Source organism: Papaver somniferum, unplaced genomic scaffold (assembly GCF_003573695.1).
Source record: "Papaver somniferum cultivar HN1 unplaced genomic scaffold, ASM357369v1 unplaced-scaffold_19, whole genome shotgun sequence".
Taxonomy (NCBI): Eukaryota; Viridiplantae; Streptophyta; class Magnoliopsida; order Ranunculales; family Papaveraceae; genus Papaver; species Papaver somniferum.
In genome coordinates this window covers 17,463,781-17,491,247 of record NW_020628818.1, presented here as the reverse complement: position 1 = coordinate 17,491,247, position 27,467 = coordinate 17,463,781, and the positions used below count along the sequence as shown (strand labels likewise).

Genomic DNA, 27,467 nt, shown 5'->3' with positions numbered 1-27,467 from the left:
GGCATGATTCGCCGCGGGTATGCTTGGCCCGATTTCTTAGTGACAGCCTGTTGGTGCATTAGTGTCACCTTGTGCCCTGGACCAGTTCTTAGTTGGTTTTGGAATTCTCCCGTATTTTATTTGGTGGTGCCCTCTTCCTTTTCCTTTAGGATAAGGGCGGTTTCAACCTCTGAGTGGAGGTTAGATTCGTGTTCTCCCTCATCGGGGAGGTTCTGTGATTACTATAATGGCTATGTAGGCGACTCCGAGATTATAATGTTGCACAAGGATGGGGCATCGTCCGAGTATATTGGTGCATGAATTGTATCATGGACTTCAGCCAAGGTATTGGCATTTCTGGCCCTCCTTGCCTGCGCCTTTGGGGAGTTCACCTTGTTTTCACCGTTCTGAACGTCCATCTCGTAGCAGTATTTTGCCTCGCCAGAGTCTCCGATGATTTCCGCAACTCCATCAGGCGTAGGTAACCTTAGCCTTTGATGGTAAGTCGAGGTCACTCTTTTGATCCCATAGACCCAGGATCGGCCGACAATGGTTGTGTAGGGTGATAATACATCTACCACACAAAAAGTGGTTAAGGTGAGGATTTTACCCACCCAGATTTCTAATGTCACCCCGCCCCTTGGGCGGGTTGAAGAGCCTTTAAAGCCAAATATGTTGTAAGTAGAGGGTATTAAGCAATCGTCTCTAAGACCCATCTGTTTGAATGTTTCATAGAACAAGATCTCGACGAAACTACCCCCATCGATTAGGATTTTGGGCATTGCCCATGGCAATGTCTTTGGTCTTTCTTCCTCGCCTTCGCATTCGGCAAGTGCAATGTCCATCGTGACCACGAGTGGGTCATTGTGGTTTCGTCCTCCATCGGGTGACTCTGAGGCTGAAAAGCTGATAGGTAATTTCATCCACTCCTCAATCGGGAGCTCTCTGGATACACTGAAACCTTCATCACCTGCGAAGTTTCATTTGTGAATTCGTCCTGTAATATTTCCTTCGGGCTGGGGACAATGATTGCCGAGTGCGATATTCTATTGTACCCTAAATATTGCACCTCACGTGGAATTTCCACACGATGTATGGGTGCCCCGACAACGAGTGGGATCGCTGGTTGCGCGATGTACTCTCGAAGATTTCCTTTATCGATCATATCTTGCACCATATTCTTCAAGTCCCTACACGAGTATGTCATGTGGCTATGGAATAGATGTAACTCGCAGAAGTCAGTTCTATTTTTGGCCCGTTCTGGCTGCTGACCTCTGTTCCATGGGTAAGTAATTTTATGTTTTCCATCGATCTTCTTAAGGATCTCGGATATGGGGGTGTTCAACTTCGTGTAAACTGGGTCTACGAACTTTCCCTTCTTTTGTTGGTCCTGGTCTCGCCATTTCCATCCTCCAGTCCGATGCTTGTCGAACTGGGTTGATCCGTTGTTGGATCGCGCTGCTCCTTGGGCTGGTATTTTGGGATTCTGTGGTTCTACCACATTTTCTCCTCTACTAGTCCCTTTCACCATTTTGTCGTAAGTATCGTCCTGAAGTTCTTCCAGGGCTACATAGTCCTCCTGGATTTCTCTTAACTTTCCCAAATTCTTTGGCATGGTTTCATACATGCGGATGAATATAGGGTCTGTCTTTCTTAGACTATTTTTGAATCCAAAGATCGCGTAAGCCTCAGAGACTTTTCCGATCTAAGCACATAGTTTTTTCCATCGTGTTACCAGGGAGCGAAGTGACTCATTTGGTCCTCGGGATATCTGGAACACCGCGTCAACTTCGGGTCGGACTCTGCTATTATGAATGTATGTTTCTAAGAACAACTCAGATATGTGAGCAAATGATTTAACTGAGCCTTTGGGTAGGTTGTTGAACCACACTAGGGCTTCGTCTTTTAGGGTTTCCGTATAAAACTTACACAACACCACATCATAGTGATCCCATTGGGTTAGCTTCATGCAATAAGTCCTAAGGTGTTTGATTGCATCTCCAGTTCTGGTGAACAGAGCTGTGAACGTCGGTAAAGAGCATTTCCTTGGAAATGAAAATTTTAATAGTTTCTCGGACAGGGGTGATTGTCCTGCCTCTTGCATGACTTCTGCAAACTTCTTGATTTCTTGCTTTCCTGTAGCTTCTCTATACATTGCCTCGAGCCGACAGAGTCGGGCCTGCAATTGGTCATCATTCCGCCTTGTTTCTGCTTTCTTTTTCCTTCCGTGTGCTCTTTCGGGCAAGAAAAAAGCTCCTGATGACAATGTCTTGATCGCCCTGAATTTTCGTCTGATTGTTCAGTATATGATACGATCTTAGAACGAGTTGACCTCGAGGTCTCCCCTCGCTTTGGGTTCACAGTCGTGAGGTTCTCGGCCTCGTGGTTGGTTCTAACTTCATCGATTATATTCTTATCTCGTCTGTGCTTGGGATCAACGTCTGATGATCTCTCGGATGGACTATCCTCCTGGTCAGGGACGCCTCTGCTCTGGGGAAGCGATCCGTTGTTTCCTCGTTCGAGGTGTCAGGGATATCGATTCGTTCGTCATCCTGTAGGTTCTCAAATGGATTTTCCTCCTCGGGGATCTCCTCAATGGTAGCGAGTGGCGCCTTCTTCTTTTTTTACGTTTCAGTCTGCGGCCTCTATGTTCTAACTTCCTATTTCGTCTTTCTAATCTCTTTATTCTCTCATCCTGAGCTTCTTGGGATTTCAGGATGGCTGCGATGGTAGCGTTGGCATCGTCGAGGTATGAAGGGTTGCCCTTCTTAGCCTCACTGTTTACTATTTTCCTTGGCAAACGGTCCAACCCCCCTAGTTGGATTAGATGGACATCATCATGCATCTCGAAGGGGTTTCCCTCTTCGTTGGAGGTAGAATTGTCATCTAGTCCTTCCCTATACTGGTCATTGGGTTGTCCCTCTCCTGGGATTGCACCATTTAGCATTGCCTCGCCCGGTTCCATGTGATCTAGTCCCTCTGGCTGGGCTCCACAGTTCTCACCTTGGCTCGTGCGAGCAGATCGTTGCGTCACCATTACCTTCCCCGCAATATATGCAATGATACTTAATTTTTCTCTTTTATCAGAAAAGTGGGACCTTAGATTTGCAGGTCACGTGCAATTGCTAAGTCATAGTTCAGACTGGAAAGTTTAGTACAGGAAGACTTTGCAGTAAATCTTGGAGATATGTAAAGATGTCAAAACATTCCCTACTTGCAAAAGGTGTTAATGATGAAGAAAAGGTGTTTTATCAGTCCTCTTTTCTCGAGAAAAATACCTCCTTCAATACGTTATACCTTTTATTAGGAAAAAAAACAAATCGTGACGATTAAGCATATCTTCCCATTCTAGGAAGTATTTCTCACCATCTTTAGACTTTGGATTTTGAACAAACTTTTGGGTTTGATGAATGATTATGTACTCATTAACCCTCCTTCTTGACTTAGAGTTAGATTTCTAAGAAGAGGTTTATGGATTATCTTGAGTTCCCTTGAGGATGAAGAACAACTAGTTTTTTCAACTTTCACATGAAGATATTCCCTTCTATGAAGTCTACTGATTAGCTTCATTCATTCCTACTCTTTCATGGAGGAGATATTTTGAGTGCCCAAGAATAAAAAACTCCATTTTCACTCCGATCTTCAACTCTCTTGAGCACCTTGAGAAAGATATCGAAAGTTGTTACTAGACGAAAAATCTAAAAGAAAACTAGCGAAAAACTGTAGATCTGCTGATTTTGAGGTTCTTCTAGACTTCACAGATCGTGTAGATCATATTTAAGTCTGAGCTCTACTCATAAATCTCAACAGAAATCTACTTAGTAGTATGAAAACCACTTCTCTCATGGAGATTATGAAATCAATATAGATCTGTTACTAGGGAGGTAGAATAAATCTTCATACTTCCTTGTTTCTAGCGCCAAAATGTAGTTGCATCTTTTCTGATGACTACACCCTAGTAATATTAAAGACTAAAAACTACTAAAACATACAAGATTCAAGATGTAAAGAGCGTGAAAAGTAAAGATTAACACAAGCATATAACGTGGTTCGGCCTAAGGCTGCATATGAACCGAGCCAAAAACCCGGACCGGCCCAGAACCAGTGGAACGGTACCTGTTTTTGTACCGAACCGAGAAAGCGGGTACAGGTACCGGTTCAAAATATAGGAACCGAGGATGAGGAGGTATAGGTACACAGTCCTGTCCAAGTCCCGTACCGTCCCAGACCGCATGTACCGAAGAATTATAGCCATTAGATTTAGGGATTTAGAACTAATAATAGCCATTAGGTTTAGGGGGGGGGGGGGGTATATAGAACAATAAGGCTAGGGTTTCTCATTTTTTTATTTTTTTTCCTTCTTCTTATCTCTCTGGGAAGGAGAAAACCTGAATAACTCCATTAGATTTTCTTCTTCACTTCTCAACTCCACGAACACCAGTTACTTACACCACCAGTTACACTTACAAGTTACACTACCTCTCGATCCAGAAGAAGAAGGAGAAAAAAAATCAGTGATTGTTTTTCTATTGTAAGTTTTTTTGTTTTTTTTCTTCTCCAATTTTAACAATTTCTATTCGTTATTGTGTTTTATTTGCACTACTGGGTTACTTGATTTTTGTTAATTTGAGCTTTATTTTGATTTTTGATGACCAATTGGTTGGAACTGGATTAACTTAATTTAGGGTTTCACAGGGTAAGTTATCACGCCAAGGAGACGACGAAGGGAAAAGATTCAAGGAATCATCCAACTCAGAAATTGTTAACCAATGGTAAGTTCATCAAAATCTTTCCTTGCAAACCTGTGAAATCTTCTTATGTTTCTGTGAAACCTCTCATTGTTGTAGGGTATTTCTGTTTGTTTGATTTTGGGGTTTCTAATTCGGTGATTTGAGATGCTAGAGATTGATTGGAGATGCTAATCACGTGTATTGTTGCAGGTAATCTTGATTAGTTGCTGAAGTTTGAAGCTACTGAAAGTCTGTTATTAGACTAGAGACAAGACATCTAATTGCTCTTACCGAGGTTAGCATTTTACTTTTTTGTTGTGTTCTGTGTTCATGAAAATGTGTCATCTCACTCATGTGTGTAGTTTGGCACTGTGTATTTTGTATGAAAAGTGAAAATAGCATCCTGATTCCTGAATCTGCAAAGTGTTTGTGTATATATTGTTGAAGTTTGGAGCTGCTGTTGTTGTTGTTTCTGAATTGAAATCATGTTTGAATTTTGTATATATTGTTTGTCAGTGATCAATCATGGATGCATCAATTCCAGCTAGGGTTCGGAACATAATATGGCGCCATTTCACTAGGAGAAATGTTGCAGAAGCCACTTACAATTATTGTGGAAGGACATTTAGGGCTCACAACTGCAAAAATGGAACATATGCATTGTGGAAGCACTTAAAGATATGCACCCACATTCCTAATCCTAACAGAGCTCACATAATTAATGCTTAGAACTTAGGCTTAGTGGTTTATGTGTAATGACTAATGTGTACTGCAGCTTTACTATTTAGTATTAAGTAAACCAGTTTGAACTTTGATGTCTTTAATGTTTATGAACAATTTGTAGGGAAACCGTGGAAGCACTTTATATGTGTGAATATAATATATGAATTCACTTTTATTTTCAGTTCATATTTCCTTTGAGGTTTTCTTTTATTTTCAGTTCTTAGTTTTTTATTCATTTTATATGTATGAATGTATGAATGCAGTTAATTTCTTAGTCTTCAACTATTTTCTTTTATTTTCAGTTCATAACTCATAAATGTATTATGTACTTATGTTTTGTTTATTTGTGATTTCTCAGTGATCAAGCATGGATGCATCAAGTCAAGCTTACTAGGTTAGAAAGGTATGATAGGGAATATCAGTGGTTTTATTTCCCAAAAGAGAATGAGAAAGATTTACCCAATGCTAATGATTTTGATATTGATGTTAGTGTTGGTGACGAAGAAGAAGAATTTGGTGAAGAATAACAAGAAGAAGAAGATGATGTGAAAGGCAAGAAGAAGGCACAAAAGAAGAAGAAGAAGGCTATAGTGAAGAAACCTGCTCCATATCAAGAGGACTGGATCTTTGCCAGAGGCCTTGTGAAATGTTTGAAGGTATTCTTTGATGCCACTGTTGCATTTTCAGCCACTACACCAAAACAACTATTTTGGAACGTATACATGCGTTGCTATGAATTTAAGCAACACCATAGTACGTTGCTAATACGGTGTAACAAATTATTGTGCAACGCCAGGATACGTTGCTCAAATTAAATAGAGCAACGTTATGAACCGTTGCGCACTTTGTTTACCAACTTTTTAGTTTATAATTTGAGCAACGTATTTCTAAACTTGAGCAACGTATTGGATTAATTTAAGCAACATATAATTTTAATTTGACCAACGTTTTTTCGAATTAGACAAACGGTTAAATAGATTCACTAAAAATTCTGCAACGTTATCTTGTTTTTAGTACCGCTGCTCATGGAAGCAAGTGAAAGCAACGTATTAAATTTCCAACGTTAACATCCGTTGCACAATTTTTTACAGGTGAAAAAAAAAAAAATTCCGACTCCGGCAGATTTCTGCTCCCGCATAAATATACCATTCCAGATTTCTGCACCTGCATAATCCATTCTAGATCAATTACAAGACCCAATTTTTCATACAGAAGGAATCTCATAAACACATTGTCATCATCACAAACATACGGCTGATTATCACAATATAAAACTATAAATATATATACTTGTATCCACTTGCAATATATAATTCCTCATAAGCATTTAACAGATGACTATCATAAGCCCATACAATATTTTGGTTGATTCAAAGACTGTGTGAAAGGTAGTTCAAAAGAACACTAACCTTCAGTTGTTTTCATTTTTAAATGAGAAGTCTTTTTTGATTCCAGCACTCTATCAATGGTGGAAGAAAATTAAAATCAATCCTGCAAAGTACAAGACAGGATTAGTCCTTTTGATACGGAAGCTAGTTTATTGACAAAATAAAATGTTGCCACCTCAATTCAATTTATTACAATAAAACAAGAATTAGTCTGTGCAGATAACATATCAACTCAAAAGAAATCTGAACAAAAACTCACTTAGTAAACAACGTTCGCCTGGTGGCAAAATTCAAGTTGATCGAGGCCTGAAAATTCAATGTAAAATTCAATGTGTTAATGGTCGATAAGACAAAATTGCTTGGTCCTTCAAATTCAATGTGTTAACGGTCGATAAGACAAAAACATGACCTGCAATTGCTTGGTCCTTCAAATTCTGATTATATAATCGAGCAAGCTGAGTGAAGTTTTGGAGGAAGTTAATCAACGACCAAAATCGATTCAGAAACCAGAATTGAGCAGCTGTACAATATCAAATCAAGTCAAAATCAAATTGAAGCGATAACAACAATCGCAGTCAATAGTAGTAGAAACAAAAAGATAAGAAGATCAAAATTGGAGCTGGTCACAAGTTAACACTTCAGCAAAAAGCAAAGATCGCAGATATGAATAATGGCCTCACAGCATGGAATTAAACTATAATTCATCAATAACGCGTCAGTTTTCGTTATGTTTCATATGCTATGATTTTTGTTTTGACATAAATCTCATATGGCCTGAGTAAGAAATTAGTTACCCCTTTACAGGCTCGAAGTCTACCATTCCGTGCTCCAGCTCGACATCCATCAATATCAAGGCCAACTTCGTAAGGCTGTTCATCGACAATATCCATCGCTTATGTACAACTGCATACAAAACCAATAAGGATAAGAATGTAACTAGGACAACTTATGATCAAATTTTGAAAACTGATATCCCGTTCCAGATGGCTTTGATGAATCTTAAACTGGGTCACATTAGTAGATGCAATCACATCTTGGTTCAACTTTTTAGAGATGGTTACACCAGATACTTCAGAAAAGTTGGCGAATATATACAGATAACCATGCTTGAAACATCATACAGATATAGAAAAACAGTGAAAAGTGGAGAACCCTCACCAGTAAGAATGATAGAAAATCAAACTCAGAAACTGGTACAAAACTGGTGCAAGGAACTCCTTATCTGAAAAAGAAAAGAGCAAGTCCATATTATATGTATGATAGCATACAAACCTTCTCCCTCTTCCTTTATCCGGGCTTGGGACCGGCAACGCATTCGCGTTGGCTGAGTTAAAAAGAGGTTGACAGTAAAAGAACAAGACACAATATATATATATATATATATATATATATATAAAGTCCATTAAGCATAGAAGAGTAGACAGATGCATAGTCTGTCTATTCTTCCTACAACCAAAAAACACCAGAAAAAGAAGTCTGTAGGATTCGTCGTTGTACTAAAAAAAACTTCTTAAAGTCAACATACCCCAAAAAAGAAGCTTGTAAGATTCACTATCGTATCGATCTATCCTCCTTGTGTCGACATACCCAAAAAGAAAAGAAGTTTGTCGGATACCAAAATAATTTCTCATCTGACCCTTAAAAAGATTCACTCCTCGCAGAGGCAGTGGCAACTGTTTTAGGAAGCAATAATTATCTCCTTGGGGGGGATCCCAAAGAACTGCTGCTTGGTCAAGAACTTCCTCGACATAGAGCTTACTCTCAGTCGGCTTCAGCTTTTTACAATGTACGTATTCACCCTGGTGAATACTCCCTAATGCAACAACTTCACCTTTATTATTTAGTAGATCAACTTGCTCAGGTGTAACCGCAGTAGATGTAATGTCCTCATTGTCCAGATTCCGGTGACTTCCACCAGCATGATGACTGACACCAGCATGATGACTTCTACCAGCATAATGACTTCCACCAGCAAGATGACTTCCACCAGCATGATGATTTGCACCAACAGGATGAGTAGTGGACCCTTTCGCTGGGCTAGGTGTGACTCTTCTAGGAGGGTTGGAGGAACTTGCCGATGCAGACACATTAGCCCTAAGTAAGCGTAATATGACCTGTCAACAAGATAAAATTAGAACCATCACAGTGTTAAAGGTGTACTAAACTTATTTAGAATTGCATGACAAGTAAGAATTGAACACTTACGTCGACTTTACTCGTAAACGACCCCATTTTTCCACCCAAATCACTAACTTCAGTTTCAATTTTGTTGAGTCTTTTTTTATTTTGGGACTCTCTGTTTTGAATAGCAGAAAATGCAATCGCTGCCATCTGAGCCTGCTTCTTCGACTTACGGGATGAGTAGCCACGAATAGAATCTTTTCGATTTGCTCCATACACATCTTCTAGTGGCTCTGAAACCAAACAACTCTTGCCACCACTTTCTCCTACTTCTTTATACTTCACTTTGGCTTCCATTACTTTCTTCTGTAATTTGATAATAGAAACTTGGTGGTTAGCTAAGAGTATGAAGCAGTGAAATAAGTGTCGTTATTCACATTTCTGAAGTATACTTACATGTACCTCCTCCGCACTAGGATGCACAGTCCCATCCTTACGTTGGTGTCCCAACAACCACTTGTCTGTAGTGTCTTTTGGTACTTGTAATATTAAGGCAAAATAAAATTACCACTACCATTTTAGACTAACAACTGACTTGGATCCACAAAAAACCCCCCCAAATTTCACATTTATTGCCTTCTACATCCATGTTTTTGAAATCCAAGATTTTCAGGATCTTAAAAATAGCTTCAAGGGCAGCTTCCTAACATTTAATAATGATTAAAAACTTGCAGGACCTATGAAACAACTGCATACTTAACCAATATGATGAACTAAAACCAAAATACTAGAACACTTGAATTGTGGATTCAAGTTTGGGAGGGATATTGATTTTGGGGAAAAAAAATGAGAGGGAAGAATTGGGGGAACCAATTTTTAGAATGATTTTGGGGAAAAAATTGAATCATAATCTTTTTTTTTTTTTTTTTTGTGATCTGCATTCAACCATGAAAGCCAATGAAAACATAGTTTTTCTAATCCAGTGCTCATTATGCAACTAACTCTCGAGCATACGGATCCAAACCCATCCAACGCTCAAGTAATTATTTCATTTTATAGATTAAAAAAAAAAAAAACTGAAAGCTAAAAAAACACAAGGTTGCGCAAGGTTTTAACAATTTCCAATACGTTGCTCAAATATCTTCAATTTATTAAATTAGGGGTAAATATTTTGAGCAACGTTTTTACTTGTGTGCAACGTCCCAGTCCGTTGCACACCTCCAACACTGAAATGTTGCTAAATCCAGGATATGGTGTAGTGAGCCTCAACTAAGGTAACAACAAAAACTTTCTTATGGCAATTAGTTATCATTTATGAACAACTAGTTGAGTTTAGAGATAATGTAGATGAAGATCCTTTTATTGCTACTATGGCTGGAAAAATGTTTAAGAAGTATAACAAATATTGGGGTGATTATGCAAAGATGAACTCTACAACCTTTTTTGCCATGTTGTTGGATCCTAGAGAGAAATAAAAAGGACTAGAATTTGCTTTTGAGTGCTTGTATGAGAAGAAGTCTTCTAAGGTTGAATCTGTTATGAGGAGTGTGTTATTGGATTTTAAGATTCTATTTGAAGAATATAAAGATGTGTATTCAGTTCATGAGGAGGAGTTAAGTACTTCTATTCAGGGACAAGCCAAATCAGTGGTAAGTAAACCAGGGGCAGGGCCAAGTCGTATGAAAGAGTCGATGTCAAGGAGTAAGAGGTTCAAGAGCATCCCAAATGATGATGTGGGAAAAACAGAGTTGGATACATATTTCATTAAAAAGTATGAAGAAGGTGAAGGAGAAGATGGTTATGATGATGAGTTTGACTTGTTGGGTTGTTGGAAGACCAACAGTAACAAGTATAAGATACTTGCTCATATGGATAAGGATATACTAGACATTCTTGTATCGTCTGTTGCCTCTGAATATGATTTTAGCACAGGAAAGCGAGTGTTAAGTCCATGTTGATGATCTTTATCTACAAGGACAGTTGAACCATTGCTTCGCGCACAAAGCTGGCTAAGCAAGCCAATACAACTTGATCTTCTATCTGAGTACATACCAGATGACAATACTGAACTGGAAGAAGGTAACACACTAACATATACTGATATACATATTACATTATTACTTTTTTTTTGGCAGTAATAGACATAGACTAATAGTTACTAACTGCTATTACTTGTTTTTGCAGCGTTACTTGGTCCTATCAACAATAATGCCACCACCAGTACTGCTTCCATGGAATAGAAGATCAAGACTTTGTGTTTTCCATTGCCACCAGCGCTACTTGTTACTTTTTTACTACCACTGTCCAGTCATTCCTACTGCAACTTGATACTTTGCTACTTGTTACTATTTAATTGTGTGTGTGAGTGACTGTTTCTGTCAGTCTTTGACTTTTTTGCTACTTATTACTTTTTCAATTTTTCAAGACTTGGTATTTGAATTTGACACTTTTCTTTGCTAGTATTAATATTATTGCTACTTGTTGTTAGTTGTTAATTGATATGTATTGTGCTTTGAGATATTTCTTAATATATTGTTGCTCATTAAAACAGGTTCTAAGCAGGAAAAAAAATTTCTGGAATAATTAAGGACCGAGAATGGTATCGGAACCGTACCTGGCACCGTACTGGTCCCTAATAGTACCGGAATCGAGGTACAAGGTACATGTACCAGTTCAAAAAATAGGAACCGAGGTTAGGGAGGTACAGGAACTCGGTCTCGTCAATATCCGAGTCGAACCGTACCGTGTGCACCCTTAGTTCGGCCATAAAGACCTACGTCCACGGGAAAGAAGATGTTTTCTTATTGATTATAAGGTCCTACCCTTGAAAGAAGTACAAATATCACTTAGATTTCTAACTTTCTCTCTATTTAGATCTCTCTCAGGAATTCTCTGTAAAAAGACCATCTATTGTTACATAAGTTGTCCATCTCCTTCTACATGGACTGGTATTTATAGACGGAATAAGACTCGTGAAGGTCTAGCCATGCCGAGCACATTGATCCTATCATCTATTCCCTCTGGGCTTCGAACGAGTTTCCATACTATCCCTCATGATGGCATGATGGGTTCCTCTCCGAATTATCTCGCCCTGTACACCATCGCGATGTTCTTCTCAAGTAACCTCGTGCTGCATCATCCTCGGGATATAGTATAAGTCGTACGAGCTCTCTGAGGTGTTGTAGACTCGCTCATGTTTCTTCTGATCCTTTATTAAATGCGGTCCTCTTTTTTATACTTGACCGTCTGATTTTATTAGACCACACCTTACACGCGCCATGCATGTAACGTCGTAGCAGACATCTCAATTTAGACGAAACTACTTTAAGGATTGTGATCTGGTGCTTCTCTCTTATCGTCTCATCATGAGATCATCCCTTGAGACGATGACACGTGGCAATCGGGTATTTTACCCTCACAATATTTATATGAGGTTCAAGATCAACCAACTCACATGTACCATTTCTTTTTAAAGCATCATTTTCATCTATCATTGAAACTTCCCATTTAGGATCTTGCATTGCCAATTCAAAACTTTTTGGATCAGAAAGAGTATTTAGAAAAGATGGAAAGCAGAAGGAAGAGGATGTTTGAAAATATGATTTATACATGATCTGAAAAAGATTAAGGCTTTACAATACACTTATGAGACCTTATAACGATTTTGGAATAACAAGGAACTGAATTGATGGCATATGTTGAACATTTTCTATAGCAGGAGATGAGAAACGAAATTTGGAAAAAAAAATAAAACTATATCTCAGAGAAAACAACATCTCTAGAGATATATGTTCTTTTTGAAATGAGATTATAGAACTTATATCCTTTATGTAAAGTACCATATCCAGTAAAAACACATTTTATTGATTTTGGAGATAACTTTTCCATTCTAGAATGTCCCGAAAAAGGAAAACAGAGGCAACCAAAGAATCTTAAGAAAAAAATAATCTGGTAACTCACTATACAAATCTTGAAAAGGAGATTTATCATGAAGAATATGAGTAGGAGTTCTATTTAAAAGATATAAGTTGCAGCTAAAAAGGTATCATACAAGAATTATTTAGGACAACAAGAAATTCTTATTTGAATACCAGAAGATTCTGAATAATCTTGACGAAGACCTTTTACTAATTCACTAGCACCATCAGTTTGAAATGCTAAGATTTTCGTCTTAAAAAGATTTTCAGTTAAACTTTTAAAATGCTGAAAACACAATAAAACTTTAGATTTAAGTTGCAGTGGGTAAATCAAATGCAACCCACTAAATCATCAATTAAAAAAAAAGTATTTATGTCTGCTAATGGTGTAACATGAGGAAGACCCCACTCATCACAATGAATTAGTATAAGTGGAGATAAAACATGAGATGCAAATAATTGAAAACGAATCCATTTGTTTTTTTTTTCCGGTTGACAAGGATGACATTTTTAGATTTAACAATGATGTTTTTATGATTATGTAGTTGTTGAATAATTTTGGAGGAGGGATGACCTAACCTATTATGCCAAGTATCAGAAGATTCAACAAGAGATGAAAATGCATACTACATCATAGTAGAATTGATAGGATACAAGTTATTAATCATTTTACCCTGTGCCAGTATCTCATGATTGTGTAAATTTTTTATCTCATACCCAAAAGGATTAAAAGTGATACAACATTCATTGTTTTTTGTAAAATAACCACTGATAGTAAATTATGCTTTATTTTTGGTACATGTAATACATTATTTAGCCTAAAACTTGTTTTAGGTATATGAACATGAGAACTACCAGTAAGGGAAATAGTTAAAGTCTTACCATTTCCAATCATAACAGAATCCTTGTCTTTATAATTAGAAGTATTGTGAAGAAATGTCTGTTTCCATTCATATGAATTGAAGCACCATTATCAGAAATCCAAATTTTATTTGATGAAAACTGATCATCATTAACTGCAACATTGTTGAAATCAGACTTGTATATGCATGTTGAGTTGTACAAAAAGGATGTATAGTTTCAGTAGAGAAGTTTTTATGAACATCAGAAGTAGCATAATTTGTTGGAGCCCTATAACCATTTGAATTACTAGTTGGAGGTGGATGATACATATATGACATAACATCTTTGAAATATCCATATAAGGTCTTTTATCACCATTTGAACTAAACCCATTATGATATTGACCATTTTAGGTATTAGAATTAGACTCACGATGATACTGACTATTTTCATAATTTCTATCATTACTATCTTTATTATTACCGATATTTTTCCGTTAAAATTGTAGCTAGTAGAACCATTTCTTGCATAGCATGCAATGGCATTCTGTTCATCATACATATTGGTACTTTCATGTTGCCTTTCAGCCAAAAGTTGCTCATGAGAAAGTAATTTTCCGTTAACTTCTCCAAAAGTATGTGGTGTTTCCCTATCTAGAATACATAGCACAGTTTAGATAACTTTTCCTAGGTAAAGAGTGGTCGGTATTTGTTTAGGGAAAAGATAAATCTACGGTCGTGGTTCGTTCAGCTTTAGTGTTAGTTTAAATGTTTTATTAATTGGTGTTGTCTCATTAATTTCTCATAATAAATGGTTTATTAAATTTTATTTCTCCTAATTAAACTAATAAATGTATATTCCATTAATTGCTTAAATGATATTATTAGTGTTTTGTTAAATTGGGGTCTTATTAATTGTTTATGATGAATGATTTATTAAACTTTTATTTCCCTTGATTAATTTAATAAATACATAATTTCATTAGTAAGTAATTTTACTAAGAATTATATCAATTTAAAATGTTAATGTTTGTTTCTCATAAGTGATGGTTGTGATTGGGAATAAAGATGCATCTAACGGGCTCAGATCACAGGTCCCATATTTTTCCGTCTCTTCCTGTCCTAGCCAACGACTGTACGCCACCTGTTTTTCGCTATATTATTTTATTTGTAAATTCATGACGAGATTATATTCACCTAACGTCATTGTCAATCACTAAAACTACCCTTTATTTGGTTCTTTGTCTTTTCAAAGATGATTTTATATCTACTCCTCTCTGATAAACTTAAATAACATGTTAAAGATCGTAAAAACAAGGACTTTTATATAATGAGTGCATTTTTTCTTTCTTTTTTTGAGAAAACAAAAAGTTAAAAGAACAACAAAGCAAAACAAAACAAAAGGGGAATGTCGTTGAGATCCACAACCACAAATCCAGTTTGATGTGTTCAAATCAAAAAAAATATTAAGTTCACGGAAGATTTGTTTTAAGTTGAGAGAACGACAGTGAAAAAGAGGGTGAAAACATGACTGGAAGAAAATTGGTGGAAATATGATTAAGAAAGAAAAAGGGCTTATAATTGAGAAAACCTCTAAAGAGAAACAGAAAGGTTTAAGTTTCGAACCCAAAACTAAAATCACCATCCACATATTACTACTCATAAAATTAGGTCTCTAAAATCTACCATTACAATCGTGTATAATTCTGTTGTATATTTTTAGAATGAAGAGAAAAATACAATCGATAGTTCATCGAATGTTGCTTTCGGTTTATGATTAGGATCCAAAGTATAATTGAAACTATAATTGTTTGGCTTGGGATTTTATGTTAATTGATTGGGGAATTTATCATATATTTACTGGACTGTAATGACTATATAAACAAAAAATTTTGTGACCATCATCATGAACAATGAGAACCATGAAGACAACCGTGTCATATTAGACGTCGTTATTTATTACTTAAATATTTTTGGAGAAAACAGGTGGCGCACTGTCATTGGTTGGGTGGTGCAATGTCATGTTAAAAATAATAGTAAATAAATTACTCTATTAATGGTTATTTAAATACATTTTTATTAACTAATACTTAAATTTGCTAATAATTATATAAATGGCCATAATGGTGGCCGTGGCGGGGTTCATGAGCAGTGGAGATGACAAAAACATTATGGTGTTATGGACGGTGGTCGCGGAAGCTATTTCGGTAGAAAGAGTGGTGATGGATGGTATTTTTGGTTTGGTAATTATTGTTGAACAACCTTGTCCGGTTAAAAATAAAATGCACTCATGTCCTTCAATTATACTAGCAGGTATTTGATTAATTTTTTTTCTGTTTTTCCAAATCGAGATAGTTGCATAGTCTTATATTACTGTCATTTTTTTTTCTTTTCTTATTTTTATATGACTTTGAACCTCAATCAAAACAAACGAAAAAAAATGACAATTATGGTTATTTTATCGAACATGGTATGGTTTTATTTTGGATGTTCTACCAAGATTTCGACAAGCACAATTGGGTGGCGATGGGCTTAATCTCATTTTTTTAATGGATTATATTATTTTCATGAAGTTCATTTACCCGAACATGTATTTTCCATGGTCGCTTTATTCTTTATATTCTCAAACTTTGACCATATTGCTAAATATTTTATCTCAACTTTGTTTTTATGGATTTTCAAAATGTTAGTCTTTTGTGTACGTAATACCGTTGTTTTAAAACAGTACTATTATAAATGATAGAACAATTATTTCTTTTGCATACATATTTACTACTATAACTCTATAAGATAATGCAAAGAAGATATTGATAACGCACATATGTTTACAACTATTATTTTGTCATCGAGACTCTTTTCCTACCATATTAAGAGGATTTCTCGGGCGAGATCACATTATTTTAATTTTTCAGACAACAAACGCAAAAATAATGCCAATTGATTGTAAGAATTATTTCGAATCCAAGAGATTTATAAGGCGTTTCACACAAAAATATCCCTTACTAAATGTTTTGACGTTATTTTTATTCAATGATGGATAACAGAGTCTACTGGTATTCAATTTTTTGACATTATTTAGATAACCATGGTTTCATCATTTTTTATGCACGGAATAACCGCACATTTGGAAGGTCAAGATCGTAGAATGTATATGGGTTTTGAGGAAAATGTGATCTTATTGAATTTGTAAGAACATAAAATGTGATATTTATTGTTGAGTCCATACTAGGTTTTAATATTTTTGGACTACTTTTTAGGGGGGAAAAGTCAACAAGGATGTGGACATTTTTAAGGCCTAACCAACTATTTAGGAAGGATGAACTCAGGCGACGTAAATCTATGTTTTGGTTTTGCACGGTCATTAAAATAAGGTAAATTCGGAAGTGCAATATCATTTCAAATGACCCATAAAATACCTTTGTACACTTTAAAACACATAACAATTTTTTATTTTTTTTTTGAAATGAGAGTGTAAAATTAATTATGATTAATTCGTGACTTGAGGATACAACTCTAACATATTTTGGAAGATGTAAAAGTGTCAAACATACTAGAAATAAATCATACATGAGTGTATGAAAAAGGATTTATAGATTAAAGACCGGAAATATCAATCGGTTTTTCTTTACTTTTGATAAAGAGGACAAAACGACAAATAATAAGTATTAATTATAATATCGGAACACCGGAAATTGATACCAAATAGAATTTTTCCCGTGCCGTTACGGCACGGGTTAATCCCTAGTTTTGTGAATAAACCAAATAAATATCATACTCACCACCTAATCCATTTAAAAGAAACATCATTAAATCCTCATCACTAACCTTTTCTCCTGTTGCGGCCAGTAAACAAGCTATTGACTTAATCTTTTGAAGATAAACAACTATTGGTTGATTTCCCTTCTTTGTTACATTCGATTTCCCTTCTTTATTACATGCAACTGTGTCCTTAACATATTCTTTTCGGAACGAAACTGTAACCTGAAACTTGTTTCAAGATAATCTCATATTTCTTTTATTGTTGCAAGACCAAGAACATCACTATTTACAGTAGGAGTAAAAGTAGCTTTAAGACAAGTTGAACAAACCTATCTAGCCTTCTCCAAGAAACTCATTCTTGATTAACTACTTCGATACCATCAACCATTACCTTTCTTCGTGGTTGTAATCTCTGACCATCAACATACTGATAGAGATCGATAGGTACTAGGATACCATCACAGTGATCACACCATAAGTGATAATTGGAAGCATCAAACTTCATAGAAACAAAATTCAATATATTGTAAAAAGAAGGGAAGATGGATTACCATCATCAATGGAGGACAACATCACGTTATTGAGTTGAATGTGCAGATTTATTTGATGTGAATTGAAATTGATGTTGTCGTTGATGTCGTTGCTGTTAGAGTTGATGTTGTTGTAACTGCCAGATCTAGTAGTTACCATATAAATTTCAGATGAACCCTAAAGATTGAATTTGGGGAAAAATTGTTGAAGTTGTTATTACCTAGATTTGGAAAAAGTTAAAAATTATTGAAAAAAATTATTAAGTTATGATTGTTTTAAAGAAGCAGGATCGTTGCTTAGTCTAATACCATGAAAATTATTATGTTCTCATGATAATCAAAAATTTGACACAGGGACATAAATAAAAGCAAGAAGAAAACCTTAAGACAGAAACTATTCAGACACAATTAATACTTGTCTATACAGGACTATGTCAAAGATGTTTGACTAGTAAGACATATTGACTTTCTCAATCATATTTGACTTGACGAATATTCCTAATACAAATGACCAGAGATGACGAGCCTTGACCAACAATATTTACTTGTGGTCGGAGGACATAGAGAGCAACGAACACCAGAAGACAGTCATAGCAATGAACACAACACGTTGTGGCCTGAACAAAGTGCATCGGCTAGTCTCTAGTCCACTGGCTAGGTACTTATGGTTCTCAGCTATGAAAATCTATCGTTTCTAACTTAACTAATGAGTTCTGATCATAGCTGCTTATTGACGGAAGACGATTTTTGACAGAAGAAAAAAAAAAAAGTTTCTTATATGGAAGGCAGGTCACCACACAACACTAGTATCGTGTCCGACTCTGAAGTTATTGTACTTGGACCCGTATATAATATATATAGTTATTATGCCTTATATGCTTCCAGTTAGATCAGAAATCGATATTAAATACACGCTAGCTAAGTAAGAATCTAATGGAGTATGTTGGAGCAAGAATGACTTGGTTCCAGTTTTCCGAACATGTTTCACATTTTTCCTCTTTATGCAATTCCCACTTCACATAAGCTCATACCTATCTTTCACTGACACAAATACCATTGATGGGGATCTCGTTTTGGTTTTAAGTGATATTGTATTATATTTTTGTGCACACATGTATTATCACACATGACCATCTATAGGACGGTTGAACATCTACTACGTCTTTGATACTCTTTTGGTGGTAGAAATTAAATCTGTCTCGTCTTTTCGTTGATCATGACAGTGCCACAACTGACAATGGTTTGGTTTACTTCAAGCGAAAACTAGCCTGGCGCCAATGATGAGCCAGCTATTGCACTAAGCGCCAAACCCCTTCGTAAGATATGAATAGTGAAGTAGAGTAACAGTTACAAATATGATCAAGATACGTATTAATGTATGGAGCCCATTGTAGGTGTATTTTGTCTTGCTGTATTTATGTCTTTCTTCTGTATTCAAATATGAAGCCATTTCTTCTTTGAACTGTATTTTTTTCATGGAGTACTGTAGTTGCAATCAGTAGAGTAATATGATCAGTTGTATGACATTAATTAGATGTTGTTTTTTTTTTGTTGCTGACACGTTTGGATACCTTACGTGTAATTCTTATTGTTATCAGTCTATATTTTGTCTTGACTTATACTCTCAATGAAAATTCGAAAAGAGTATGAAACCACGTAGTATTAAGCGTAATGCTGACTTTGAGGTGAGCAAACCAGAAGGCTGGTGAGTAAGCTATAATATCTGTCTGAAATTGGAGTCGGCTATAACGTAATTCATCTAAACTTTCAACGTAAGAGTTTGGTGGTTGTGACTTACTGCTAAATGGATATTTGTGAATTGTGGTTATTGTTTATGTAGGGTCGTAGCCATGGTGTTCTTCATGTGCCATGTTTTCTCTTAGAAACTGTAGAAATTGTTAATCACAGATGCACCACTGAACTTCATGTGGACTGCATCTCTTAGAATTAATATCAGAATATGGTTTGTCCAAGCTATATAGTTGTACGTAATTGTCAGACCTTAGACATAGAATTTAGAATTAGTCACGAGTATCAGTCTAGTGTGTTGGATTAACTTCAACATAGAAGTCACTAACAAGCTGATTAGGACAAGATTAGGAAATTAATGTAATTCTAAGGAAATTAGAAGTCATCTAGTTCTAAGAAAAGGAAAGACATGTAATAAGGTAATAGGACTAGGAAAAGGAATTCATAGTTCTATATATATATGATCACCAAAGTTGTGGTTGATCATATGAGCAAGATTAGAACTTGTGTTTAGTTTTGAGAGATTTTCTAAACATCAATAAAGAGAGTTGTCTATATATAAGCTAAGTTTCATCTTGCAGTTGCCATTAATTGGTATCAGAACAATTAATGGCAATACCAGAATGTCTTGTTCTACAAGTTGGTGAACAGGAAACTTTAAAGAAAATTTGGGATGCAATAAAGGCACGTAATCTCGGAGCTGATTGAGTTAAAGAAGCCCGTCTGCAAACCTTAATGTCTGAATTTGAAAGAGTGAAGATGAAAGACACTGATACTATTGATAGCTTTGCTGGAAAGCTATCAGAGATAGCCTCAAAAGCTGCGTCACTTGGAAAATCCATAGATGAAGATAAACTGGTAAAGAAGTTTCTCAATAGTTTACCAAGATCCAAGTATATTCATATGATAGCTTCTCTCGAACAAGTCTTAGATCTATGAAGATATAATTGGAAGATTGAAAGCATATGAAGAGAGAATCCTTGATGAAGAAAATAATGGAGAAACTCAAGGAAAACTCTTGTACACAAACTCTTACCAACAAAACTATGCGACAAGAGGAAGAGGTCGTGGAAGAGGTGGTAGAGTAAACAGAGGCCGAGGAAGGGGAGGAAGGTTTAACTCACAAGATAGAACAACAAGTCAGAATGATCAAAACCAAGGGAAAGAAAATAAATATAGATCAAACATTATTTGTTACAGATGTGATAAACCAGGACACTTCTCCTCTGTATTCCCTGAAAGAATACAAAAGATGGAAGAAGCAAACAAGAATGAAACAAGGGAAGCAGATACATCTCTTTTCATGCACGAAGTTGTATTCTTAAACGAAGCGAAACTAATACCAAAGAACTACGAATCAAAGGATGGAGAAGAAGGAATCTGGTATTTAGATAATGAAGCCAGCAATCACATGACTGGTAAGAGACACTACTTTTCTGAACTCAATGAGAAAATCAAAGGACAAGTGAAGTTTGGGGATGGATCTTCTATAGAAATTGAAGGGAAAGGATCAATTCTATTTCAGAGCAATACCGGAGAACAGAAGCTTGTCACAAACATCTACTTCATCCCAAACTTACAAAGCAACATTCTAAGTTTAGGACAAGCTACAGAAGTTGGATGTGATGTTAGAATGCGACAAGATTATCTAACAGTTCATGACCCAAGCGAAAGACTTCTAGTTAGAGTCTCACGCTCACAGAATAGACTCTATAAGATAAGTCTCATGATTGGAAGGCCATTGTGTCTGAATATGAGACTGGAAGATCAGACATGGAAGTGGCACGCAAGGTTTGGACACATAAGATTTAGAACTTTAAAGGCAATGTCTCAGAACAAGATGGTTCGAGGGCTACCACAGATAAACGATGAATCAAGGATTTGTGAATCATGTTTAGTTGGGAAACAAACGCGTCAAGGTTTTCCAAAAGCAACAACATTCAGAGCCTCAAAGCCATTAGAGCTTCTTCATGCTGATTTATGTGGTCCTATTACACCACAAACCCTTGCAAATAACAAATACATATTTGTTATTATAGATGACTTCTCAAGATATATGTGGTCTATTCTTATGAAAGAAAAGAGTGAAGCATTTGACAGATTCAAAGCTTTCAGAAATCTGATAGAAAAAGAGTTAAAAGAGGAGGTCAAAATGCTTAGAACTGATAGAGGAGGAGAGTTTACTTCCTTAGAGTTCAACAAGTTCTGTGAGTCAAATGGAATCAAAAGGCAACTCACAGCACCATATACACCACAACAAAACGGAGTGGTGGAGAGGAGAAACTGGACTCTAATGGAGATGACAAGAAGTTCTTTAAAGGCTATGCAGGTACCTAATTATCTATGGGGAGAAGCTATACGACACTCCACGTACCTAATAAACAGGATACCTATGAAAGCTCTGAAAGACATGACTCCATATGAAAGTTTGCGAAAGAGAAAACCAAACATAGATCATTTAAGAGTGTTTGGTTGCAAAGCATACGCAAAAGTTGATTCTGCAACTCTTAAGAAACTGAATGATCGATCTCAGACTCTTGTGCATCTAGGAATTGAGCCTGGATCCAAAGCTTACATATTATTCAATCCAACAACGAAAAGAGTAATAGTGAGTCGAGATGTGGTATTCGATGAAAAAGCAAACTGGAACTAGAAAGAAACTAATATGGACCAAGTAGGGATCCAGGAATGTTTCACATGAGATGGGGTCAAGTAATTGATGAAGGCGAAGGACCCATAATCATCATTACCAATGGAAACAATGATGTTAATCAAGAAGAAGAAGAGAATAATGAAAACACTTAGAATAACAAATAAGAAGAAGAAGAAGAAGAAGAAGAGGAGATCGATGAAATAACTCAACCCATTCCACTGCGAAAATCAACAAGATAGATACAAAAGCCACAGTATCTGGAGGATTATGTTCTTCAAGCTGCAGAAGAATGTGAGATTATGCTACTTTCTGTTAATGATGAACCAAGGAATTTTCAGGAAGCAAAGGTCTCGACTAAATGGACACAAGCATGTAGAGAAGAATTATTCCAATCAACAGAAACAAGACTTGGTTTCTAGTTGATAAGCCAGGTGGGGTAAAAGTGATTGGCCTCAAGTGGATCTTCAAGGTTAAAAGAAATGTTGATGGAACTATTAACAAATATAAGGCAAGACTTGTAGCTAAGGGATACGTTCAAGAATCAGGCATAGACTTTGATGAAGTTTTCGCACCAGTTGCTAGACTAGAGACAATTCGTCTCTTAATAGAAGAAGCTGCATCAAACTCTTGGGAAATACATCATTTAGATGTAAAGACGAAATTCTTGCATGGCGAACTAAGTGAAGATGTGTATGTTGAACAACCAGAAGGTTTCGAAGTAAAGGGACAAGAACATAGAGTTTACAAGTTGACAAAAGCTCTCTATGGTCTAAGACAAGCTCCTCGATCCTGGAATACAAAGTTAGATCAAATCTTAAGAGAAACAAGATTTGTTAAGTGCTCTAAAGAAACATCAATATACAAAAGAGAAGAAAAGGGAACGCTTCTTGTGATTGCAGTCTATGTAGATGATATATTTTTGACTGACAACTCCCTTAAGGTGATCAATGAGTTCAAGAGAGAAATGTCATCAAAGTTTGAGATGTCATACCTCGAAAAACTCACTTATTACCTTGGCATAGAAGTCCATCAAGGAGTAGATGGGATTCAGATTAAACAAGAAGCTTATGCAAGGAGAATTCAGAAAGAAGCAGGACTTGAAACTTGTAATCCAACTAAGATACCAATGGAGTTTGGACTTAAAGTTTCAAAGGCACAAGAAGAAGCAGAGATTGATTTAACGAGTTATAGAAGAAATGATGGATGCCTAAGATACTTATTACACACAAGACCAGATTTGGCTTTCTCTGTGGGAGTAGCAAGCCGTTATATGCAGAGTCCACACAAGTCTCATGGTGATGTAATAAAACAGATATTGAGATATCTAAGAGGAACAATCAGCTGTGGATTGAAGTATGGTCGAGGAGGATCAAAAGGAATTGTTGGGTATAGTGACAGCAGTCATAATATTGACCAAGATGATGGAAAAGGTACAACTGGTCATATATTTTATCTAGGAGAAGCACCTATTACATGGTGTTCACAGAAGCAAGACACTGTATCCCTCTCATCCTGTGAAGCTGTGTTTAGGGCCGCAACAGAAGCATCTAAACAATCAATATGGCTTCAAGAACTGTTGGGTGAAATCAAAGGAAGAGAACCTGAAAAAGTTCTTATCAAGATTGATAATAAGTCTGCAATTGCACTCACTAAAAATCCAGTGTTTCATGGGAAGACGAAACACATTCAAAAAAGGTATCATTTCATACGAGAATGCATCGAGAAGGAGGTCATTAACGTTGAACACATACCAGGAACTGAGCAGAAAGCAGATATATTAACAAAGGCATTGGCTCGGATCAAGTTTGAAGAGATGAGGAAATTAATAGGAGTACAAGATTTTTCACAAGCACAGTTGAAGCTTAAGGGGGAGAATGTTGGATTAACTTCAACATAGAAGTCACTAACAAGCTGGTTAGGACAAGATTAGGAAATTGATGTAATCCTAAGGGAATTAGAAGTCATCTAGTTCTGAGAAAAGGAAAGACATGTAATAAGGTAATAGGACTAGGAAAAAGAATTCATAGTTCTATATATATATGATCACCAAAGTTGTGGTTGATCATATGAGCAAGATTAGAGCTTGTGTTCAGTTTTGAGAGATTTTCTAAACATCAATAAAGAGAGTTGTCTTTATATAAGCTAAGTTTTATCTTGCAGTTGCCATTATATTGGTCTAATAAGTGGAACTTCTTATTGTCTAATAAGTGATGGAGCTTCTTCATGCTAGATTTTTTATCAAAATGGACACCTCCAAATTGATTTTAAAGCTTGTCTGTTGGTACCATAACACTGGAGTTTCACCTCTTCGATACGATACCGGAATTTACTGAAGTGTCAGAATTTGGTTCATACTAGTGACATTTTGACGGAGCTCCTAGTTCTGTTAGTGTTATGTAATTGTCACACATGGGCAAATAGAATTTGGTATTGGTTGAGTATGTTTCTATTAGTTTCTTGTCGTCTTATACGTGAATACATGTCGCGTCTTCATACCAGAATTTTGAATGATGAGATGGACTTTCATTTCTGAACCATTTTGAATGGTCGTCGATTTACCGGAGCCTCATCTCTCTCGAAAACACTACTGAGTGCCCATTTTTTTGTGAATCTATGGAGAGTTACAAGATAGTTGTGTAATCTTCAGAATATGGACACTAATAGCAATGTTTAGGTGAGAGGTAGTGTTTTTCTGCTACATACTCTGGTTGTACTATATTGGGAAAATAGAATATGGAACGAATTACCTTTTTTATCTATTTCCCATCGTCTACTACTCAGTTTACTCGATTTTTTTTTCTTAGTGATATAAATTGATCTTCCCCAGGCCTCCTTTGAGCCTGTTGCTGGGCATGTTACCGCGGTGTTTTGGTTGCTGGAAATCATTATTGCAATGATGGCCGTAATAGTATTAACAACCATAAATTGCTATACCACTACAAAGGCAGTTTTCAAGCATTGGAATGTTTGAGCAAACTCTTAGTCTGATTCTATCCTCTCTTTTGTTCGAGGATATACACAAAACAAGAACAAATCTGTAGTGATCCTTGAAATAGATAATATGTGAACATTAATTTTCATTAAGAAAAGGTGCCAAGGACTAATGTACGTAGCACCAATATGGAATACACACCATACAAAGAAGGAGCATCAGAGAAGAAGTAAGGCTACTCTATGCTTCCCCATGCAATCAAAAACAAAACATAAAGATTTATGACTACTTATAAAGAAGATCTAAAGACAACAGACTAAAAACCAACGCTTATATCTCGAGTGAGAATAAGGTTTCCACTAGTTTTAGATATACTTTCGAAACTACTACTTGTTCCAGATACTCCACCAATTCGCGAAGAGAACGTATACTAATGTCATTGGAGCTGTGTTAATCTTCACGTTCCGTTTAACACTTCCGTGTAATGGATGCAAATTTATCATTACTAGAAACATTATTTTCCTCTACCACTACCTGCTAAAATTCTCTTGAGCTCATCTGGTTTACAAGGTAGACCAATAATTCCATCTTGTCCAAACCCAAATTCTTCTTCAGCTTTCTCTAAAAGTTTCAAGAATGCAGGATTATTAAGACACTCCAATTCAACTACGAACCTATTGGCTTCATCTCCTTCAGTTGCAAACACCGCAAACTGCCCTTTTTTCACATCGTAAGGCAGTTCCATGGATTTCAATTTAGAGTACTTGAAAACACCAGGCCTTTTAGCTAATGATGATCCAAGGTTTCCGAATATGATTTTAAGCATTGCCATCTCCCCTCTTTCTCACTCTCTTGATGATAATGAACTAAGATTAGAATTGATGTTGCTTTGAAATTAATTTATATTTGTGAAGAGATAGGTATCAGCCTATGTACACCATATATATAGAAGAAATATTATGCTTATTATACAAAAATGTGTGAATGTTGTAAAAGATTGCACTATTCGAGTCTCGCTTATGGGGCCAAATGATATACGGTGCTCCATTGATCACGCACAAAAGGTAGGTATATTCCCACATTATATGGCCATCCGGGGCTTCTATTGTCCATAAGCTTTGGACAACTTGCAAGTAGGTTTCTAAGGAGAGTTACGAAAGAACACGAGAAAATTGTCTACCATAAAGGATGGAATACTCATATGTAAAATCACAAAGAAACAACATACACTACAACCTGAACTTTTTGTAACTGCTTAAAATTATTTCAAATTTCACTGATAGCTAGGATTTGTTAATGAATGACATTTATAGGGAAGGACGATCACTGAAACATATGATATGCCCATTTTCAGCTATATATTAAGATAATCAACTCAACTCCGTAACCTTTCCTTCTGGTGCCTGCAACAGCAAACACGCTCTACAAAATGACCTTATTCCTTAACATCCCCCAGTTCAATTTCTTGAGTTTCTTCATCCTCCATCTGGTTGTCATTGTTCCAGTTATAGTAATATGATTTCTGCTTCTAGCTAAACTACCTCCTGCAGCTTCTCCTCAAAGCTAATGCGTCTCCATGACCCATACTTTGATCTCTATATGTTGATCTTATTGTTATTAGTCGTGTAAAAGTCTCACAGTTGATATGTCTTAGTAGGATACGTATACGGAAATCTGAAAGCTATGTTTAAATTATGGAAGTTTTGCATTGCAGCCTATTTGTGTGGGCTGCTATGTTGGTGTCATTGGGATGCATTTTTGTTCAGTTGTTGAGATAGCAACATGCCACTAATGAGATGTTTTTCATCAATTTCTGACCTGTACACTTTCACTTTTTTTTTCTGACCTGTACACTTTCACTTGGATCGATCCCTTGCGTGTAACTCTTAGAGCTGTTGATCTTACTTTGTCTTGACTTATACTTTCTTCTAACTCCATTATCATTCAACTCAATAATAACGAGACAAGGTTCACCAGTACAAGTAGTTTTAACTTATGAGATACTTATAAACCACGTATTGATAAACTGAAACGTCGACCCGGTAAGTGTGTTAAGAAAATCAAAAGACTAGTAAGTTGATCAACCGGAATCAGGTATATAATTATGGTAACTTCACTTAAGGGCATGTTGTTTTCTCTGAAGA

General features: G+C 36.2%; 2 protein-coding genes across 2 annotated transcripts; both read right to left on the bottom strand.

Annotated features, from left to right (window-relative positions):
- Window positions 1–230: 230 nt before the first annotated feature.
- On the bottom strand, window positions 231–1,594 carry LOC113338616. The gene is made up of 2 exons (XM_026583996.1): window positions 1,054–1,594; window positions 231–949 (listed from the first exon to the last, which is right to left on the bottom strand). The coding sequence occupies exons 1-2, from the start codon at window positions 1,592–1,594 to the stop codon at window positions 231–233; spliced, it is 1,260 nt and encodes a 419-aa protein (XP_026439781.1).
- Window positions 1,595–25,837: 24,243 nt separating this feature from the next.
- On the bottom strand, window positions 25,838–26,155 carry LOC113338615 (auxin-responsive protein SAUR50-like). The gene has a single exon (XM_026583994.1). The coding sequence runs from the start codon at window positions 26,153–26,155 to the stop codon at window positions 25,838–25,840; it is 318 nt and encodes a 105-aa protein (XP_026439779.1).
- Between the last annotated feature and the right edge of the window lie 1,312 nt (window positions 26,156–27,467).

What these genes read in the sequence shown, in the direction of transcription:
- LOC113338616 (XM_026583996.1), bottom strand. Translation starts at nt 1,594, where the DNA reads ATGCCAAAGAATTTGGGAAAGTTAAGAGAAATCCAGGAGGACTATGTA. An exon ending in ACATCGTGTGGAAATTCCAC is followed by an intron (nt 950 to 1,053) that starts GTGAGGTGCAAT and finishes GAAACTTCGCAG; the next exon opens with GTGATGAAGGTTTCAGTGTA.
- LOC113338615 (XM_026583994.1), bottom strand. Translation starts at nt 26,155, where the DNA reads ATGGCAATGCTTAAAATCATATTCGGAAACCTTGGATCATCATTAGCT.